Source organism: Onychomys torridus, chromosome 4, assembly GCF_903995425.1.
Source record: "Onychomys torridus chromosome 4, mOncTor1.1, whole genome shotgun sequence".
Taxonomy (NCBI): domain Eukaryota; kingdom Metazoa; phylum Chordata; class Mammalia; order Rodentia; family Cricetidae; genus Onychomys; species Onychomys torridus.
The window spans coordinates 142265409-142287440 of NC_050446.1; the positions used below are offsets into that span (position 1 = coordinate 142265409).

General features: G+C 45.4%; 2 protein-coding genes across 2 annotated transcripts; one reads left to right on the plus strand and one right to left on the minus strand.

Moving 5' to 3' along the window:
• Positions 1-1104: 1104 nt before the first annotated feature.
• On the plus strand, positions 1105-7168 carry LOC118581436 (beta-defensin 19-like). Its single transcript, XM_036183541.1, has 2 exons — positions 1105-1162; positions 6975-7168. The coding sequence occupies exons 1-2, from the start codon at positions 1105-1107 to the stop codon at positions 7166-7168; spliced, it is 252 nt and encodes an 83-aa protein (XP_036039434.1).
• Positions 7169-9643: 2475 nt separating this feature from the next.
• Positions 9644-14933, minus strand: Defb118 (defensin beta 118). The gene is made up of 2 exons (XM_036184354.1): positions 14864-14933; positions 9644-9945 (listed from the first exon to the last, which is right to left on the minus strand). Exons 1-2 carry the CDS (start codon positions 14919-14921, stop codon positions 9644-9646), a joined length of 360 nt encoding a protein of 119 aa, XP_036040247.1. The 5' UTR covers positions 14922-14933.
• Positions 14934-22032: the final 7099 nt, after the last annotated feature.

Consider the following 22032-nt stretch of genomic DNA (forward strand, 5'->3'; position numbering starts at 1 on the left):
TGGGATCTAGGCTGATCCCTCATATCTTCTAGCTGTAAAATCCTGTGGCCTTGCACTAAGTCCTGCCGTAGTGCACGTGTGTGTGTGTGTGTGTGTGTGTGTGTGTGTGTGTGTGTGTGTGTGTGTGAGAGAGAGGTTAGTGTTAGCTGTCTTTCCCAATTGCTCTCTACCTTATTTTTTGAGTCTCCTAACGCATCTGGAGTGCACTGACTTGCCCAGACTGGCTGACCAGCAAGCCCTACGGTCATTGTATTTTGGCCTCCCCAGTCCAGGATTACAGATGTTTGCTACTGAGCCTGGCTTTTTCATGAGTGTTAGAGATCTGACTTCAAGTCTTCATGTTTACACACAAATACTTTACCCACTTAGCCATCTGCCCATCTCTAAGTGGCTCCCCCTGTTAAAGGCTCTACCATCTCCCCACACTGAGAATTTTCTAGTCCACCATCTTCTGAAGGGCACAGCTTGAGCCAAGCTCCTGGCATCTCAGTGACAGAAATGAAGATGAAGCATGTACAATAGATATGAAAATCCCACTCGAATCGATGAAGGCCACAGGAGAGCTTACTGTGCTTCAGAGCACCTGTGAGAGATGCCTACAATGACAGGCAGAGGCAACAGCCATCTGAGGAAGCTTGGAGGCCTGCAGAGGGAGATGCAGGCTGAGGCCTTGATGTGGAACATACGGGAAGGTCAAAGATTTCATGAGACATACATCTGTGTGTGAAGAAAAAAGAGAGAGAGAGAAGAAAGCTAAGACTAACTAACCGAAAAACTTGAATATTTCTTAACGTGTGTTCACGTGTGAATTAGTCAACTAATCATGGGCCTCAAAAGTCCAAACAAATTGACTTCACTCTTGTCCTTCCTAGGAGGGAAGTCCTTCACGCCTGGCTCAGGTGCCAGCAGCTTTCTCTCCCTCCCATTGTATGCTGAGACATCCGTCTGCTGCACACTGTCCTTCAGTCCGGCTGACCTTGTACAGATGCCTCCTGTTCTCCATCACTACCCGCAGCCCTGTTGATAAAAGGAGGTTCACCCCCGCCTCAGGGCACGCTGCACGCATCCTGCAGCTCCTGCCACCTTCCCCTGGGTACTGCCACCATGAAGCTGTTTCTCCTGCTTCTCGCCATGTCTGTGGCGACGGAACTGGTGATGTCAGGTAACTCGGGTTCTTTTAGGATTCTGGGGTCCGTCTCTGGCTTTTTCCTTTCACTTTCACAGGGGCAAGACCCAAGTCATTTTACACAGCTTCAAAGGGTACCCCAAGATCGTCCTGTCATACATGCTGCGCACTCTCTCTCTCTCTCTCTCTCAAAATCTGTTTTGCTAAGTGGCTGCATGAAGGATGTTTTTGGGGGTCTGGTACCTTGGGGGCAAGAATAGAATTCTGGTGGGAACTTAGAAGATGGATGAGGGGTAAAGGGTTGGGTTCAGGCTGGGGACTTGATTAGGGGTGATTCCTGATGTGGGAGCACCCAGGGGCTAGGGTGACAGTGTCAACATGAACTAGAGGTGAGGACCTGTATTTCCTGGTGGCCTGGTACAAGATGGAGAGGGGAGGATTTGGCTTAAGTAGAGCTGTTGCTGGCATTAATCTGGACTTGGGCTGAGGGTGGGGTAAGCGCCTGGTATGCAGGGCGCTTGGATTCTGCTTGGTGGCAGGCAGCTGGGCTTTGGGCTAATGACTTGATTGGATTTGGGTTTGGCTTGGAGTGAGGCAGGAGGCTGACTGGGTCTTGAGTTTTAACTAGATGAGTATGAGGTCAGGGGGCTGTGGCTGGGGCTGAGGCTCGCTGGCTTCTGTCACCTGTTATTAAGGAGCTGGCTCTGTTGTAATGTGACTGAGTCTCCTCAGCTCACTCATGCAAAGATGGACATTGTCCCTTTCCCATCATTCCCAGGCTCCACAGGTAGAACCCTCCTTCACACACTGATTCTGGAGGAAGGTGGGGGGCAGGATGATAGATGGGGAGAAACTTGGGAAAAAATTTTCCTTGGCTGGATGTGGTGGCGCAGGCCTGTAATCCCAGCACTGGAGGCAGAGGCGTGGGGGATCTCTGTGAGTTTGAGGCCAGCCTGGGCTACAGAGCGAGTTTCAGGGCAGGAGCTGAGACTCTGTCTCAAAAATATAAAAGAACTTTCCTGAAAGCTTTCCATGAGCAGTCACCTCTGCGCCCTCCCTCTCGCGGCCTGCTCGCCTTTCCTGGGACCCAGGGTGGCACTGCTCACGCAACTGTTTGATTGTTTCTCCCCTGCTCCCCTCTCTTCCGCTGGTTCTTGCCCGTCACTTGGGCAACACTAACACATGCCTAACAATTGTTCCTGTGCCCCAAAGATGCATGTTGGAAGGACAGACACTGCGGGTGATGTGCAAAGATGATGAAGAAAGTGTCATGTGCTCCGAAGTCACAAACACCGCTGTGTCCCCAAACGTTGCTTAACCTCCTTACTATGGCCATTGATGGAATCCTTGACCAGACCACTTCTACGATGTCCACAGAAATCCTTACAAAGAAGAAAAGTTCCTACTACTGATAGAAAGGACGTTGCTTCTTGTCCCTTAGTCTCTACACCGTATTAAAATTCCCAAGTTGTTTTCTGTGTCTGTCAGTCAGAATGGGTTGGGGTGGGGAGATGGAAGGATGGAATTCAGAGGCAGTAGAGAGGGGTCTTCAGGGCTGGACCTTGGTAGTGGAGTGAGGAGCACAGTGTTGGAGATGGTGTCATCCGCCAGCCCCAGGAGTGGCTGTTGAGACATATGTAAATGGAGGGGAGCCTGGGGTGGGCAGAACCATAGACTTAAAGGAACCCTGGATGCCTAGAGTGTTGGTTCATCTTGGTCAAGGGTGGACAGGGGCTGAGTGGAAGCTAAATCGTTGGATTTCAGCTGAAATACCTTGTAATGCTCCAGAACTCATAGCTCCATGGGCCAGAAGGTTTCCAAATATGAAAGGTACCGGTTTATTCAGACATAGATGAACTTGTTCATGCTCCTTTTTTTGCATTCTCTCATGCATTTGTTTGCTCATCCCGGCTCTGCCTCTCACCACTAAGGGATCCTGTTTATAACCCTGTCAGAGCTCCAGCATCCTGCTTTTGGGAAAGCCGCACAACAACATTATGTAGCTTAGGGTTACAATAAGAATTGAGTGGGCGGGGCTGGAGAGACGGCTCAGAGGTGAAGAGCACCGACTGCTCTTCCAGAGGTCCCTGGTTCAATTCCCAGCACCCATATGGTAGCTCACAACTGTTTGTTAACTCTAGTTCCAGGGGACCCAACACCCTCACACAGACATACACACAGGCAAAACACCAATGCTCATAAAATAAAAATAAACAAATTATAAAAAAAAATAATTAGGCCGGGCTGTGATGGCGCAGGAATTTAATCCCAGCACTTGGGAGGCAGAGGCAGGTGGATCTCTGTGAGTTCGAGGCCAGCCTGGTCTCCAAAGAGAGTTCCAGGAAAGGTGCAAAGCTACATAGAGAAACCCTGTCTCGAAAAACCAAAAAAAAAAAAAAATAATAATAATAATAATTAAATGGTCACAGAGCACAGAATCCAAGGGCCGTCTTGTCAGTTTCCATAGGCCTTTGAAGAGTAAGCACTGTCAGGGGGTGGCAAGGGACAGAAGTCTACATCATTTGGATGGATAATTTAACATGGGTGGGACCTAGAAATGGAGAATTTAAGGATCCTGATGGGGAATCTATGGAACTGGGTATCTTGGAGCCTCATTTATACAGCGTAGTTGTTTTCCCCTGTTGGTGAGGTCAAGGACCTGGCAGGGGGTGGGGGTGAAGGGTGGGGGTGGGAGGGTGGGGGGATGGGGGGTGCTTTATGAAGCGTGACACATGCCTTTGAGATAGATGGGGTTCCCTATGATACAGGAAGAGAGTAGGAAAAGAGATACCCCCTCCCCTCCTGACCCTGCCTTTCCTCTAGGCTTCCTTTAAGCTCCTCCCAACTGGGTGAGGAGATATGGGGCCAGTGATGCCCACCTTGCCTCCAGGCTACTGCTTTGATCCGTGGGGCCTGGTGCTGTGTGTCCAAAGAATCCTTGAGGTTACTTCCTGAAGCTAAGTGGGCTGTTCCCTAGCTTCACCCACAGAACCTTCTGGGATGTACCACTAGGCAGGGGGAGAGCTGTCACATTCTGTTTTCAGGGGCCGTGGCCGGGCTTGGACCACATGTTCTAATGAGTGAGCAACTCCTTAGTGTATGCAGATCTGAAGATGTGAGGGGGGAGTGCTGGGTTGAGGGTAGGCAGCTGCCCAAAGGCTGCCATGTTTCTACAGGAACGCTGAGGAGTCCGAGAATTCTGAATCCTAACTAGGTCATCCCAGAGGGCTGTTTCACAAAAGAACATAGAATATATTTTACTTACATATTTCTCTTGCTGGCTTGATTAATCACTTTTAAGTATCCAGACATATGGTGTAAGGGCCTATATTTGTATTTTTTTTTCCCAAGAGTTTGATCTGATCTTTGTAGGTTAATTGCCTTTCTCCAAACTAAGATCTGATTAGTTTTTTACAAACTGCCATTCCTTGTGCGTGTGTGTGCATATGGTGAATTCATATGTGTGCATTTATGTGAGTGTGCATTTGTATGTGTGTGCACATGATGAATGCATATGTGTGCATGTGCGTGAATGTGCATTCGTGTGCACATGGTGAATGTATATGTGTGAGCTTGCCCAGAGATTGACATGTCAGGTGTCTTCCTCTATCAAGTCTCCACATTTTTTTGTTAAATTATTTGTAAATTTTTAATTTTTATTTTATGTATCTGTGCACCACATGCATGCCAGTTATCCTCAGAAGCCAGAAGACAGCATCAGATCCCCTGGAAGTAGAGTTATAGATGGTTGTGACTCAGCATGTGGCCTAGGAATTGAACCTGGGTCCCCTGCAAGAGCAACATGTGCTCTAAACCACTGAGCCATCTCTCCAGCTCCTCCACATTATTTTTTGAGACAGATTCTTTGACTCTGGAGCTCATTTTTTAAATTTTCATTTTTTGTGTTTGAGTGTTTTGCCTGTGTGTGTTGTGGTGTGTGTGTGTGTGTGTGTGTGTGTGTGTGTGTGTGTGTGTGTGTGTGTACCATGTGCATGCCTGGTGCCTACCGAGTTCAGAAAACGGATTTGGATCCCCTAGAATTAGAGTTGTGAGCCACCATGTGAGTGCTAGAAACTGAACCCGGGTCCTCTGCAAGAACAGCAAGTGCTCATAACCACTGAGCCATCCCTCCACACAGCTGGGAACAACAAAAATGTTCCTAAATATAGGAATGGTTAAAGAGACTACGCTATGTGCATCTGTGGGGGGTACAGTTCAGAAGGAACAGGAATGAACCATTGGTGTTCTGAACACAGGTTTGGTTGATTGTCTTTTTAAAATTTGGCTTGTGATTATCCTGGTTCTGATGAGTGATTTTTGATCAAGGCCTGGGCATTTTGTGTAGTATAAGATTCTGGGCTCTGCCCTGACGTGGAGGCAGGAGGGGGGAGTGGCTTCTCCTCACTACAGTGTGCTTGGAGGCTCCAGCTCCAAAGTTGGTGTCCTTTGATGCCACCCTATCTGGGAGGGGCATTCTCTCCTCTGTATGTCCTTCAGTGGCACTATGTGGCCTGGGGGCCCTGGAAGTGCTGCATGAGCCTTTGGTATGCCAGGTATATACCCGAGTCACATGATAGCTCTGTTTTCAGCTGGTCAAGAAGCCTCCAGGCTGATTTTCACAGGGGCTGCACCAGTTAATTCTACCGGCAGTGGATATCGGATACTTTCACAAAGACTTACTGGCAGCCGGGTGGTGGTGGCACATGCCTTTAATCCCAGCAGTGGGAGACAGAGGCAGGTGGATCTGTGAGTTCTAGGCCAGCCTGGTCTACAGAGTGAGTTCCAGGAAAGGCGCAAATCTACCCAGAGAAACCCTGTCTAAAAACAAACAAACAAACAAACAAACAAAGACTTACTGACCATTTGTGTTTCTTCTCTTAATAACTGTCAGTTATCAAAAGCTCATTGGCCTATTTACTGATTGGCAGTTTTGCTTTTTTGGTGTCTGAGGTTTTAAATAAAGATTATTGATTTTATTTTATGTTTATGGGTATTTGGCCTGCATGTTTGCCTCTGCACCACATGCAAGCCTAGTGCTTGTGGGGGCCAGAAGAGGGTGTTGGATTCCATGGAACTGGAGTTACAGACTGTTGTGAACCATCATGTGGGTGCTGGAAATCAAGCCTGGGTCTTCTGGAAGAGTAACCAGTGCTCATGGCCACTGAGCCATCTCTCTAGCTCATGGAGTTGGTTTTGGCCACTCTTTATATATTCTTGCCTTGAGGTTTAGCTGACAGAGACTGCTCTCTCATTGTTGTCCGCTCTGCTGATAGTTTATTTTGCTATGCAGAAGCCTTTTCATTTAATTTAACCCCATCTGTTAATTCCTGGGGTTACTTCCTGTGCGCTTCGCATCCTACTGAGGAAATTCCTGTGCCTATGCCCTCACGTGTTGCTTTCAATGCGTCTAGTTGCAAACCGAGGCCCCTGATCTGTCTGGAAAGGACTTGTGTGCAGAGTGAGAGACACAGATGTAGCTTCTGTTCGGCAGCTTCACACTAGCAGCCAGCAGCACCAGTTGCTGAAGAAGCCTTCTCCCAGCGAATGTTTGTGACCGCTTTGCCAAGTTGTCTCTAGCTGTGTGGGTTTGCTGCCGGGTCCTCTGCTCTGTTCCATCCTTCCCTCTGTTTGTTTTTGTGCTGATGTCAAGCTGTCTTTCTCACTCTAACGTCCAGAGCCTTCAGCTGAGTGAGGCAGGACAAATAAGGGAAGGAAATCGACTCTGTCCCTCTTGACGGTGGAGCTCGCTGTCACTCTGAGGTCTTTTCCGTGCTCCTGACTCCCTGATCTATGTCACTGGTGAGCAGAAATTAATTGTCATCATTTTTCCTCCCCTTTTTTTGGCCAGGCAAAAATCCTGTCCTTCAATGCATGGGTAACAGAGGTTTCTGTAGGTCTTCCTGCAAAAAGGATGAGCAGCCCTACTTCTACTGCAGAACTTATCAGACGTGCTGCCTCCAGCCCTACGTGAGGATCAGCCTTACCAGTGACGATGACAACACCGCCTGGTCTCATGAGAAACAATGGCCCAAAATACCGTGAATGCTGGCGAACACCATGCCGGAGCTTCCAGGGAAGCTCTCCCTGCTCTCTGCCTCCTTATTAAAGTCAATGCATTGACATTGCTTGTGTGTCTTTCCTCCACTGGAGAGAGATTGGGTTTTGCGTGGTGAGATGTCTGTCCCACTTGGATGCAACCCCGTGGGAGAAAGGTCCAGGTCCCCGAATGACTTTCAGAGAGGAGCCTGAGCAGCCACTGAAGGTGGGAGAGTGCCGTGAAGAGCTGGGAGGAAAAGATTTGGGAGGAGTTATGACAATCTGTGCCATGTCGGACTCACAAGAGGGACAGGGTAGGTGTAGTCTTGCAGACACAGTTGGTTAAGCCAGGAAGAGCTGTTGGATTTGGAGTAAGCTGTCTGGTCATGGCTCCAAGTTGTGAGGCTGGGATCAGCTTGGTGGTTACTGCAGAAGGAATTTGAACAATACATGCCCTTCTCCATGATTGTTAAGGTCTTTTAATTCCTAAAATTCTAGAGAGCTTTGTTGTGGGAATTTGTTCTATTTAGCCAATGGCTTTGGGGTACAAGCCCTAGGGCGTGGCTTTGGCTGCTTACGTGACTCCTTAAGAGCTGAGAGAGAGGAGTGTGTGCTCTCTTGGGTGGCCAGGACAGGGTCAAGTGTGGAGCAGCTTGCGTTTGGTCCCTATCCCTTCCCCGTTCCGCACCAGCAGGATAAGCAGCAATGTCTTCCTTGTTCTGTATCAGCGAGTCTACATCTCCATTGTCAGCCTTAATAAATTAATAATAGACCTCTGTGGGTTGTCACATTAGGGCTTTAAAAAAACTGTGTTTCTAAATAATTTGTTCTTATTGTGTGTGTATAAGATGTGTGTCCTTGTAAGAGAGTCCTGTCATGCTTATGTAGAGAGTGGAGGACAACTCTGTATCATTTCCTTCCAGCTTTATGCTCCAGGAGTTGAACTCAGGTCATCAGGCTTGCAGGGAAAGTCCCTTTACCCGTCAAGTCACCTCACTAGCCATAATATTTACTTTTTATGTCTTACTTCCCACTAATACCTTGTTTCTCTTTCTCGAATTCTAATTACTGTCAAGAGGAGAGAAGCTACCCAAGGCCGTGTCTTTCTCGGCTTCTCTGACTGTGCCCAGTGCCGTACAGTCAGCTTTGGTACAGCTTGTTCTCGGGAGCTGGCTATGGTCCAACCTCTATTAGACTGCCTCTTTGGAAGTTTCAGAAGTGTGCCTCCAGGTAGGCCTTCCGCCATTGCTGCCTTCCGTGGAATGCTTAGCTTGCCCACTCTCTGTGATGTCCCTTTACCTTTGTTTTCCTCCTGAGTTTAGAGCTGGTTTTGTTGTTGTTGTCCCCCCCCCCCCCCCCCCCCCCCCCCCCCCCCGTTATCCAGGGAGTTTCATTTTCCGTTAGCTGACCCTTGTAGTCCTCCAGGGTTACTTCTCTCTTCGGAGAATTAAAACCTCTCTGCTTTCCTCAGAAAAGGCTAAGACTTCTACAGCCATGAAGACAAGTAAATACCCTGGAACATTTTCAAGTTTCTCTTTGCTCAGTGGGACGTTTCTTGAGTGAACTCACCTCTGAAAGCAAGTAGTCCCTGGTGGCATTATGCTTTGCAATATGGGCTCTGAGTTCACCAGTTCACACACACACACACACACACACACACACACACACACACACACACACACACACAATCATCAAACCCACATCTGTAACCAACACAATTCCTCCGAGCTACATAAGTGCAACACTTTGCTCTGGTTGCTGGCCCTGTGTCTGCTCCGTGTGGCACACCGGTATTTAGGGAAAGTCCCTTGCATGATAGCTCTAGCCTCTGAGTTTTTCCTCTTCCCTTCCATGCTACCCCTTGTCCCCTCATACGACAGAGCCGATGATCTGGAGAAAGTGTCTGCTCCAGATTTATGTCTGGAGTCAGGAAGACTAGATAGGTCTGATCTTCTCAGTGAATATAGTCTTGGGAAAGGCCTTAGTTAGGGGCTGGAGGGATTAAGAGCACTTGAGTTTCATCTCTCCAACCCCTGAAGCAGGCGTTGACATCCTAGCAGCTAATGTCATAAGTGCAAAGATTTAGGATTTTGATTTTGTTGATGATGTTGCTTTCATCTGAAGGGAAACTAACACCCAAGAGCTATTCCACAAACTCTTGTCAGGAAGACAGAAGACAGAAGGAAATCCCAGTGTGGAAATTAATTCTTCCTCAAGTGCCTCAGCTTGCAGAGAGATCACCAGCAAATAAGAAACACGGGAAATTCAGTCATCCAGAACTGTCCCTGGACATTTCAGGAGCGTCAAAGACTTCACCACTGGAAACATTTGGATGCTTTACACAGTGGTTCTTTATCTAGAATTATACAATCATGGGAAGTGAGTGGGGCTCATGGGTGTTTCAGTGCCTTATATACACAGCATAGTCTGTCACTCAGGACATGAGCGAGTGACATCTGGAGTCTGAGAGCTAATGACTTCTCAGATGTCACTTGCTCTCCAGCCACCTCTCAGGGCTGTTCTCTCATCTCTTACATCTTTGTATTCTGGATCCACCACTGTGCTAAGTACATTTGTGAATTCTGAGTTTAGATCGTACTCCATTTTCATGGTTTCCTCCGTGGTCCAACTGACCCTGACCGAGGCCATTCGCGTGTCGCCCCTGCTGACGGGAACGCAGCAGACTCGGTGATTTTTACATGTGTCCCGCATCATTTCTCCATCTTTGCAGTTTTTCCTGCAGTTCCCCGATCTGTTCAAGCATATTTTCTCACCACTGTAGGCTAAATAACCAAAGGAGAGACCAGTGATTTTAAGTTATTGCTGCTTCGTGGCTATATAGATCTGGCATTCCACAAATAGCACTGGGCCGGAGGACTGCAGCAGCCAGGCTCCTCGCCGGAGCTTGGTAGTGTCGGGTTGCTTATCTCAGAGTGTGATCGATCACTCATCAATGAAAGGAAACTTACTTATAAGGCATTGGGAACAGCAGTGCTCCCCACTACAAAGCTCCCCAGACCTGTGTCAAGCTACCCATATCAAGAAACTCACCTGGGGCTGGTGAGATGACGCCCAGCACTTGCCTCTAAGCTTGATGGACCTGTTTGGCCCTCAGCCCTATCAATGGAGGGAGAGGACTGACCGACTCCCACAGGTTTTTTTTTTTTTTCCTTTGACCTCCATGAACACACCGCGGCACACACACAAGTGCTCCCCCCCATAAAAATAAGTAAATAAATACATATAAACTATTATATAAAAATTCACCTCATGACTGCAATTGAGTTATTTGCATTAGCCTAATTTCTTCAAACACATTTTACTTTAAAGCCACATTCATGCACACATATCAAACACATTTGTGTTTTTAGAGACTAATAATGGAGTGAATCATTGTGCATCTACACCCTGACTGACAAACTGAACGTTCGTTGGAAGCTGGGACTAGTGCAGGGCTTCAGGTGAGGAGACTGCTAACTGGGGCCCCGGGCTCTAGAACTCCAAAGCGCTCCTGCGGAGCCCACAGAATTGCTGCTGAAATGTGGGTTCTGGCCCAGCAGGTGTGGCAGAGCACACAGCTCTTTTTCTAACAAAAATCTAGAGGGTGTCAACATTTCTAATTGTAGACCACACCTATCTTAGGACATTGCAAACAAACATGGAAAAGTTCCATGGATGCAGCACCCCAGTTAGGATTTCTGGCCAAATGCAATAAAATTAAGGTTAAAAATCCTCGCAGAAAACTTAAATGCTATTTTGTGTAAAATGCTCCAGAAACTAGAAAACAAACCCACAAATAAAAAGAAAGCTACATGGTTTATTTTATGAGGCTTGTGATGTCTTTGTTCTAAAATGAGGAAGTTGTAGATCTATTTTCTTTATCAATACAGATTTAAAATTTTTTAAATGTATATCAACAATACATTTATATAGCACCATCAAGTAGGATTCAACCTGGATGCAAATAGAGTTTATATTAGAAAATCTACTAAAGAAACTACTTTTGTAGAATTAAGGTCACATAATTATCTGAATACAGAATGAGAAGGTAGATTTTTCTTAAATTTTTATCTTTTGTAGACTTAAGGAGGTAGGTCATACAATTATCTGGATACAGAATGACAGGATAGATTTTTATCATAAATTTTTATTCTTTTGAGATAGGTTCTCACTATGTAGCTTTGGCTGGCCTAGAACTTGCTAAGCAGACCAGGCTGGCCTGGAACTCACAGAGATGCCACTTGCCTCTGCCTCTCGAGTGCTGGGATTAAAGGAGTGCACCACAACCAGCTGGATTTTCCTTCATTTAGTGAAATCTGTATATTAAATCCTAGAGCTAATATTATCTGATGGAGAAACTTTAATTTCTGTTGAATATAGGAAAACAAAGCATACTCTATTATCACTATTGTCCAAATAATAGTAGTGAAATGTGTTACTATTAAGAGGAAAGGGGAAAAAAGTGTAAGAATTGGAAGTAGAGATAAAATCATTACACATGATTGTAATATTTAAAAAACAAATAAACAATTGTAATTAATAACAATTAAATCAGACAAAACTATTTAGAAGAATTAACAGTATTGCTCCGCATAAACAGTAGCAGCAAATGCTCTTCACAGCTATGAGGAATCATTTTTTATCTTTATTTATTTATTTACTTTTTGGTGGTGGTTGTGGAAGACATGGTTTCAATATTTAGCCTTGGCTGGCTTGGAACTCATTGTGTAGACCAGGCTGGCTTCAAACTCACAGAGATCCTCCTGCCTCTGCCTCCTGAGTGCTGGGATTAAAGGTGTGCGCCACCAAGCCCTGGCTCTAAGGCATTTTCTTTTTAATTAAGACTGCACACACTTCTCTGTATGTTAAAAGTCTAACCATAAAGATGTGTTCTCTCTCCCTAGGGATGACATAATTGTTATAAGGACTCATTATTCCCCAATGTATTCACACATTTAGTGTAATTCTGTTCAAATTCCAGTGAGAATTTTGGGAAGCTCAAGTATTTCACCTCAAACTTATAATAAGAAACAATGACCAGTGGTGGCCAAAATTATATTTTTTTTCTTTAAAGTAAAACAAAAATTTGCTCCTCTTGACCGAAACTCCCTGTAAAGCCACGGTATTTTGAAATACGGTATTGTCAAAAGAGTATCAGCCCAAGCCCATGGAGTAGCACACTCAGATGCACGCAGTAAGGAGTCCCAGATGAAGGGAGGAAGTGTAAACTGTTTCACGTGCCGTGCTGGGAGAGCTAGCTTAGTCTTTAAGGAAAATAAAATAGATTGACCATCACATCTGGTAGCTTAAAGGTCGAAGTGTGGAAAAAAATTAAAATGTTAGAAAATAATGTCATCGAATCCTTTTGGATGTAAGAATCAGGAGCTGCCTTTAGCAAAATACCAGGCACTGTGCATGAGACATGGCATGATTGAACTTGTAAGACCAGAATTAAGTATTTTTCTCTCTTGTAGAGGACTTACCCTGTACAAAGTTAATATACTGGGAGGTGACAGGTTGCAGACCGTACATCCAGTGGCTAGAGCCGACTAGGGTATAATAATCACAAATACGTAAAAAAACCAGCCTGCTAATAGAGGGAGAAATTGCTTTTATTGACTTTCTGCATCTATTGAAACACTGAACAATTGTTTGCTGAGTGCCGACTATGTACCAGGCACTGTTCAAGACGCAAAAGATGGCAACTATTAAAAACAAAACAGATTAAACTTGCCCTTCTCATGGGTAGTTCAGATTTTTGGACCTTAAATATGATAATAGGAGAAGAATGTTAAAAATACTTGGTGTCTAATAATTAGCTGTAGACACACATTGTGGAGAGAAGGCAAGCCAATTGTAGGGGTAGGATGTATGTCAGGCAGAAGAAAGGCAAACACAAAGGGCCAGAGGCAGGCTGACCTTGAAGTTTTCCAAAAGCCAGCAAGGTCACTATGGTGACGGTAAAATCGGTTAGGTGGAGAGTAAGAGGCTGAGGTCACAAGGGGAGCTGAAGGTCCTGAGGGGAAGTCATTTGCTTGTGTTGATCACTGGGGAATACATGTGGGTTGAAATAACAGCGTGAGACACTTTTATCCACCAGAGGGGTAGAAAGGACACCAAGTGTGGTAGGGATTGTGGTGATGGCGAACCCTCGCACCCTGCCCTTGAAAGGCTGTGAAGGTCATCCTGTCACTAGGATGAGGGTGTCCAGGACAATGAACACTTTATACCTCCTTCCTTGTCCCAACTCTCACCTTCAAGAGCCTGGCAGAGGCACTCCAAGGTGTGTCAAACAAAGTTCCTTCTCTTACTGCGTGCCCTGAGTTTCTGGGGCCTGTGAACTGCTTTCTCAGAATCTTTCACGCCTCTCTTTTCTAGCCACATTATCCCTATCAGAATGCAGAGCAGACACAACTGGTTCTCCTAAAGAGCCCGAAGAATTGTCTCTGATTCTGTCTGCCACTCAACTGAGAGCCACTCAAGGCTCTGAAAGCCAGTGACTCCTGCTGGTGGTATCCTGACAGGTGTATAAAGGAGGAATTAGTGAAGTGAAGAAAAAAAAAAGTCAACTTACCTTTAACACGACCATTTCCCTTTCAGGACCTATCCTAGGTAAATCTTTGCCCATATAGGTAAGTTTATTCATACACCCCTGTTCATTGGTGGTTAGGGGATGTTCTAAATGCCTTTGTATAAATTCATAGTTTTTTGGTTTGGGGTTTTTTTTTTATTTGTTTGCTTTGATTTTGTTTCGTTGTTTTGTTTTTTTTGTTTTAGATATAGGTTTCATTATGTAGCTTTGGTTATACTGGAACTAATTATGCTATAGACCAGGCTGATCTGGAACTCACAGCAATCACCTGCCTCTGCCTCTGCCTACCAAGTGCTGGGCCACTATGCCTCACCGTAGTTTTTATTATAATAGAATTTTTTAAATTTGTAAAGAATGAGGCAGAGCTCTAGGTGGCCACAAAATATTAAATGAAACAAGAATATTGTGTAATCACGGGGATAGTGTATTTAGTTTTTCATGTGGGTCATTTTCATGAGTTAACTCTGTTCTGAAATGTGCCTTGAGAGATCTGTGCAAGAATAGAGGATGTGGGTTTTCTGGAGCAATAGGATTTGGGTTCCGGCCGTGCCTTTGGGTAATCTTTTAAAAGCAGTAGTGATCATGCTCTGGACTTTCAGGGCACAGGGGAGAAGAAAGCCAGATCTGTCATCCATGTGACAACTCAGCAGACATTTTGTTCAAATTCCAGAACAGGAGAAGACAAAGGATCTCCTCAAAAGTGATAGCAAGACTTTTAAAAGACTAAGATACCAACCTGGAAAGACTGAAAGATTATGTTTTATATCTGAAATTTTACAAATAAAGATGGCTATTATAATGGAAAAAAATACCAAGATACCATAGGGCTGTGGACTTTGGGAGGCGTTTTCTAGAGTTACACAGGCCAGAAAGAGAAGGACATGGATGAAGGTCTAACCTTCTTCCTTAGATGGAAACATGCTCTAAGGGAACTGGCTGTGTAGGCTGTCCTGAGGATTGCCTGACCTAACTTCATCCCACCCTTGCCAGAGATAGTGTCCATGAGGAAAATGTGGTGCTAGCTGTGTTAGGAGAACAGTCATACACTGGACCCCACAGGTCAGGGACCATTAGATTTTCACTTTGGTAGCTTCCCTGGGTTCTGTTACCTGGGATCACTTGGGGTAGAAGAGCAAGGGCAGGAAGAGCCAGGAGCAGAAGTCTCATGCTTCTTGGGAAGTAGTAGGTGGTAGATCCAGGCATCCAAAACACTGGGTACAGCGTGAATCTGATCAAGAGCTTTATTGGGTTTTCTGTAGTGGGGGCAGAGGGATGTTCATTGAGCCAGAGAGAGATGTGAAAGTGTATCCAAGCAAAACATCAGCCCCTTGGTTGGTGTGGGGCTTGAGCTTCTGGAACAGGTCCTGAGAGCTCATGGGAAGCCTGTGAGTCACAGGCCTTGAGGACATGTCTGGAGAAGAACACACACTAGGACTCTATCCTCAGCATCTCCAGCTCTCTTGCTCACAGTACCCCTCACACTAGTCTAAGTCTGCTTTCAAGATCTCTCCTCCAGCTAGATATGGTGGCACACATCTTTAGTCCTAGCACTTGGGAGGCCCAGGCAGGCAGATCTCTGAGTTCAAGGCCAGCCTGGTCTACAGAGAAAGTTCTAGGATGGCCAGGGCTATACAGAAACCCTGTCTTGAACAATTTTACCCCCCCCCCCCAAAAGATCTCTCCTTATCAGTGTCTCTCTCCCTAGACTGTGAGGTTGCTATGGACAGGGACAGAGAGCCTGAGGCACAAAGCGTGTGCTCAGTGGAGGTTTATGGAAACAAAAAGTAATGAACATGTATTCACATAGAAACTGAAGTGCTCACTTACATTCCAACAGGGGAAGTGACTGGATAATAGAGTTGACTTGCAATAGAGTGTGGGGAATTCAATGTATAGTGTGACTCAACAGATGACCGTACAAAGTTACCCATTGTTGCTAAGAATGCTCCCTCTCAAAGGCACTCACCATGGCTTTGGATGTTACTGTTGACAAGGGTACCATGAGGGTACTGGACATTATCTGCCAAGACCCCAGGATCTAGATATGCCTTTGGAATACAGAAAACTGATCTAATCTTCTAGGTAGCCTAGTCCCACAGGCCTTTAGTCACTTCCACTATGACTCTGTGTTTACCTACAAAGCTGTGGAGGTGGAGACCGGGTTTGTGTTGCTCTTGTTTTTGAAGATGGTGTTGAACTTCCTGCCAATGGAAGAGTGGGAAGTGGGTAGTTCATTGACATTATAATTAATTCAACTGTGACCTTGGTGGCTTGAGATTGAATTACAGAGGCAAATGCTTTGAGTCCAAACTGAGTCTGGCCACCTCAATGGTTTCGGTAGAAAAGATGGCCACAGAGACTGAGGTAAGACACTGTTTAAATTAAATGCAGCCCCCAGAAAACCCTGGCACACTCAGGGCTGGGATCTCCCAGCAGGAGTAGGGATCATAGGATCATGAGGACCACAATTGTTAAAAATCAGACTCCAGATTTAATAAAAAGATTTTTATTTTTACTTATTACCTGGATTTGTGAGTGTCTAGGTTAGTGCACAAGGGTGCAGTGCCTGAGGAAGCCAGAAGAGGGCATCAGCTCTGGAGCTGGAGTTACAGGTAAGGGTGACTGCAGGTCACAGGGTCTGAGAACTGTGGTCTCTTTGAAGAGCAGCAAGTGCTCCTAACTGCCTAGCCATTTCTTCAACCCCCAGACTTTAGAATTAATTGTGCAGCTTGGTGGGACTTGGGGCTAGCTCAGTCCACAAACCATGAGACCTTAATTCTGTGGTTTGTGAAACTCCTGCATAAGCGTACCACACCAACTGTTTCATCATGTGAAAACGAAAGCTTTGATGAAGGATGAGACCCTGATATGCAGCAGGTATGTGGAGTCAAATGAACTGGAGAATTTGGAATCTTTTTTGTCTAGAAGCCAGTTAGTTTGCCTGAGAGCTTTCCTCATGGCTGCCTGACCTAAGATCAGCCTTGTAAATTGATGATTATTCTCTTAGACCCATTCCAACAGTCCATAGGGCTGGTGGGCCACATTGGGGTCAGAGCATCAGAGCTGAGCATGCTTACCGGTGAGGGTGGCAGAGTCTGGCCTTGGAAGACAGACTTCTGTGTCAGAAGAGCTACAAGACTGCTCATTTCTTTAAGCATGACCTGCAGAATATGTATGGGGACAGATTCTAGAGTCTGCTGGTGTTTTCTTTTTGGAATAGTTTTAAACATTTGTTAATTCACTGTACTATTATTATTATTGTATGTACGCATCTGTGTATGAGACAGAGAGAGGGGGAGTGGGTGGGTGGGGTGTGCATGTGTCTTGGCGCACATGTGAAGGTCCGAGGCCACTTTGTGGAGTCAGTTCTCTCTTTCTCTCTTGCCATCTTTGTTTGGGACCCGGGGGTCAAACTCAAGTCTTTATCCTTGCCAGCAAGCACATTTACCCATTGAGTCGTCCCACCAGCCTGAGTCTGCTGACTACCACCTTATCCCAATGTAAACAACAACAGCAACCGCACGGGCTTTGGAATCAAGACCCATGAGAGTGAAGCCCGGAGCAAAAGGGAGGCTTTTTTCTTTGTTCTGGTCCAGTTTTCAATGGCTCCATTCAGGTGTCTGGCGTGGTGTGTGGGTGGACATGTACCTTCTGGAAATCCTTGGATTCTGTTCTGCCACACCTCAGTGGTTGCTTAGGGAATTGGTCAGCAGGGTCGATGGTGCTTCGACAGAGACCATGTTAGCATTAGGTGGGACTGGAGTTGACAATTGTTGAGTTGTTTCCTCTCTGAAAGCCCTCTAGCCATTATGATGAGGCCTCCAAGCCGCTCCACGGCACCATCTTGAACATTGCCCCACCTCACCTCCTTTTTACACCTACAGATTTTAACAGGGTAACTCTAGCCTTCTCCATTTCTTTTCTGCTTGTCTTACTAAAATTTGACCTGAATGCTCAGCCTATTGCTATATGGCTACGGTCACCTTCAAATCCTTCATGACTATGTGTTTTTTGTTTTGTTGTGGTGGTGTTTTTTTTTTGTTTTTTGTTTTTTGTTTGTTTTTGTTTGTTTTTTTACCGGCGTCCTCTTTTGCCCTTTGAGGGTGGCATGGCAGCTGACTTCATCCCATTGTTCATCCTTAAACCCTCCCTACAACTTTCTCTCAACTCTACCGCTGCTCTCTCCTGACTTGTTGCCAGCTTTGGGATGCTCCTTTTCAGGCATCTTCTGGGGAGATGTCGCTTGGTATTCAGCTGCATTTCTTTCCCACCATAAGTGCCCACCTTGTGTTATTGCAGGGACCGTTGTGGGATGCGGATGTCAAATTTGCTTTTTGCAGTTTTCTGAAAGCCAGCCTCTCAGTGGAGAGGACAGATTCTAAGTCGGTGGATAAATTCAGTAATTTGATTTTTTGTCTCAGTTATTTTTTTTCCCTCCCCACAACTTGTACATGCCTGTTTTCTGTAAGGGCCATCCTAATGCAGATTCCCAGCTGCAGTATGAGGGATTTGCCCACCCACCCCTTCCTTTCAAGTGGATGTCTGTCTTATTTTTGACATTAGCCATGTTAACAGGTGCCAGTGTGGTTTAAGTTGCATATCTCTGATGATTTGGGGGCGTTTGTCTGTTGAGACCCCTTTCCAGCTAAAAACCCACTCTTTTCTTTCTGTAGAGTTCAGTCTTTTGTAGTCTAATGCAAACACCTCCTGCCGGCCTGGAGCTTGTTACCTCAGGCTTCCGGTGGTTGCCTTGACCGTTCAGAAGCACTTGTGTTTCTTGTAATCCCCTCTGTCTATTTTTGCTTCTGTTTCCTGATATTTTGAGCAAAATTTAAAGCGTTGCAGCTTAGACTAGGGACTGTGTTTTTTTTACCATGTTTTCTTGTAGTCATTTTGTAGTTTCAGACTGATGCTTGATCTGTGTGGAGCTGGTCTTTGTGAGTGAGGCAAAGGTCAAATCTTATTCTTAGGCATTGACCCATATCATCTGTATCTTATGGCTATATTTATTTGTATCTATCTCCAGTTTTCCTGCATCATTTATTAAAGAGACTCTCTGTCTCTGTCTCTGTCTGTCTCTCTCTCTCTCTCTCTCTCTCTCTCTCTCTCTCTCTCTCACACACACACACACACACACACACACACACACAGAGGACTGAACAGAAAGTCTCACACAAGCCACAAGCCAGGTAAGATTCTGTCACGGAGACATTCTCCAGCTCATTTTTCTGAAGCAAAGTGAAGCAAAGCAGAAGGACTCCTCGGCCCCATTTCACTTGGGCAGGACCTCAGTCAGAAGTTCAAGATGAAAAGCAAACTAGTGATATATGGGATGGACTAATTACAGGTATGTTATGAATAGAACTCTTGTGTCCTGGTAGACGTGGGCAACAACAAACAAACAAACAAACAAACAAACACCAAGGAGCTTCTCACACTGAACTAGAAGACAAGTATAACCCAAGAGTGTCCTTGGAGGCTTCCGCATCACACCTTTGAAGGCAGACACTCGGCTGGGAAGCATGGAGCCACGACCTAGGGCACGAGCAAGGAGGTCTAGAAGAAATGGTTTGGCTTGGGTGTTGGAATGCTTGTGCTTTGGCACCTCGAGGTCTACCGCCAGCCCTGTGGGCGCAGAGATGAAAGACAGCAGAGAAGAGGTCACAGATTTAATGGGCCCGTGGGAGAGACTTGAGCTAGCCAGCCCTGCTCTGCCGAGGACCAAAGTATTTTCAGCTTAACCCTAATTCATTATTGTCCGTAAGGACTATTACTGGCCTGGCTTTGGAAGGTTCTGTGGAATTAGGACTGAACGGTTTAATCGTGCCTGTGGCAAAGTGTCCAGCTTGCTTACAGTACAGCAGTAGTCCCCATTGCTACACGGCTTTTTCAACTGCTCCCCAGATTTGCAGTATTTCCTGCAGTGTCCTCTGATGACCCAGCAAGCTTTGCGGCACCTGCAGACTGACAAGAATAAAGAAAGGCTGTTAATTCAAGAATCGGGGGCTCATCCGAAGGGTCCAGTGCATCCCTGCCTTAGTCATCTCCACAACGGCCCTGGACTCATCAAAGGAAATTATGCAAGCAAAGCAAAGCGAAGTTGGGTTATGCCGTATTCTCAAAGACCTTACCACCAACACCAAAGGAACTCACTAGATGGTGGGAGTTGGGATTACTTAGCTGTGTGGTTATGCAAATTATGTGCACAATAGGCTTCTCTTTGTGCCAGCTGAGTTATTATTCCACAGATACAGAATTCTAACTCCAACAGGCTCTACAATTTTTTTTTTTTTTTTTGTTCAAGACATGGTTTCTTTGTGTAGCCTTGGCCGTCCTGGAACTAGCTGTGTAGACCAGGCTGGCTTCAAACTCAGAATACCCACCTGCCTCTGCCTCCTGAGCGCTGGGATTAAAGACATGTACCACCGTTGGGCTAGGCTGTACAGTTGTCAGAAACCTATTGCTAACCATTGTCCCAGGGAGAAGGAAGCTTTTGGAGGTGATGAGGGGGCTTATGGTGCTGTGGTGGCTTGAAGGAAAATGGTCCCCCATAGGCTCATAGGTTAGAATGTTTGGTTCCCGGTCAGTGCGACTGTTTGGGATGGATCAGGAGGTGTGGCCTTGGTGGAGGAGGGTTTTTGTCATTGGGGATGGGTTTTGAGTTTAAAAAGACCACACCATTCTTAGTTAGGCATCTCCCTTCATAGTTGTTGTCTCAACATAAGAACTCTCCACTCTAGCTCCAGCTCTGTATCTGCCTGCCTGCTGCCATGCTCTCCCCCTGATGGTCATGGACTAGCCCTCTGAAACTGTAAGCCCCCAATAAACTCTTTTTTCTATCTTTTGCTTAGGTCATGGTATCTCTTCTCAGCAATAGATAAGTAACCAAGACACGTATAGTCTGCAATAATGATCTTATATTCACCTCCAAATCCACCCACTAGCACATATTAAATACATATTGTTCCTATAAATCAATCAGAGCTTGATAAAGTGGCTTCAAAAATGAGATGGCAATATAATTAAATCAGCATGGGATACCCCAGAAATACAGCTGTAGAAAATCCCCACTTTAAGATTTGCTAAATTGTTGGGGCCCACCCCTAGAGAGCTTTGGGTTCAGCCAATCAGAAATGGACTTGCAAGTTAGTACTTCCATGATTCCACAGATAATGTAGGTGTGGGGGGCTGGGAGAATCTCTGTGTTGTAAACAAAGCCTTTGGCATCTTTGGAAGGCTATCTACACAATAGTAAATTCTCGGTTGATGGTACCCTTCTTAAAGAGCGGAAGGTCGAAACCGCCACAGATAGAAACAGGTCTGTGAAAAGCTGTGGTAACCTCACAGGAAACACCTGGGTCGTCCAGCGCTCATGGAAGCTGTTATCAGCAGCCCATCTGTTAAAATCCGTCTGTTGTTGCGCTGGAGAAACGGTTGAACTGTTAAAATGATTAGTTCCCAGCACCCACGTGGGTGACTCACAGCTGTCCGTACCTCTAGTTCTGGGAGAGCTGATGCCCTCTTCTTGGCTTCACATACCTGCATTCAGGCAAAACAACCATATACATAAAATAAAATGAATCGAAATTTTTTTTTGAAGTCTGGCTGTTGATTGTTAAGTGGACATAAATGGACTTTCTAATGAAACACATTTTTTATTAAGAAAAAGGAAATAAGTAAATCAGAAAACACATTCAACATCATCATTCATTTGCTGCACTTCTAGAGTCACAGAGGATTTTCATCGATGTCTATCCGCTGTACACAGTGCCGGTTCACACCAGCGAAGTCCTTCACTTTAATCCCAGCCTTTAGGAGGCAGACGCAGATAGCCCTCTGTGAGGCCAGCCTGGATACATAGAGAAACCCTGTCTCGGGGGCCGGCAGGGAGAAAGAAAGAAAAGAAAAAAAAGAGAAATCAAACAAACAACAAAAATCCAAAACAAAGCAAAAAGAAATAAAATATGTAATGAGCTTTGGAAGCTAATTGAAAAAGTAGTTTATTGAGTACACTTTGGAATGCAGCCATCAGAATACCAACAAAAGCCAAAACTGACTTGTAATGGAAGCCCAACAGATTTCCAGAATTGTGTATGAATGCCTTTTCAGATCTTCTAAACCCCTCGGAAGGGAATGAGTTCTTCTAGATATGTATGGCTCAAAGGAAACTCGAAAAAAGTACTCAGAAAAACTTAAATCATGAAGTTATTCTTGACCTAGCAAGTTGACTTCTAGAAAACTATTTAGAAAATTTCATCCAAGTTTGCAAAACTCAATG

Excerpts from the sequence above, each read along its gene's own strand:
- Defb118 (XM_036184354.1), bottom strand. The coding sequence starts at position 14,921 with ATGAGACTTCTGCTCCTGGCTCTTCCTGCCCTTGCTCTTCTACCCCAA. Across the intron at positions 9,946-14,863 it reads TCTACCCCAAGTGATCCCAG|CCTACAGTGGTGAGAAAATA; the intron begins GTAACAGAACCC and ends TTGGTTATTTAG.
- LOC118581436 (XM_036183541.1), top strand. The coding sequence starts at position 1,105 with ATGAAGCTGTTTCTCCTGCTTCTCGCCATGTCTGTGGCGACGGAACTG. Across the intron at positions 1,163-6,974 it reads GACGGAACTGGTGATGTCAG|GCAAAAATCCTGTCCTTCAA; the intron begins GTAACTCGGGTT and ends TTTTTTGGCCAG.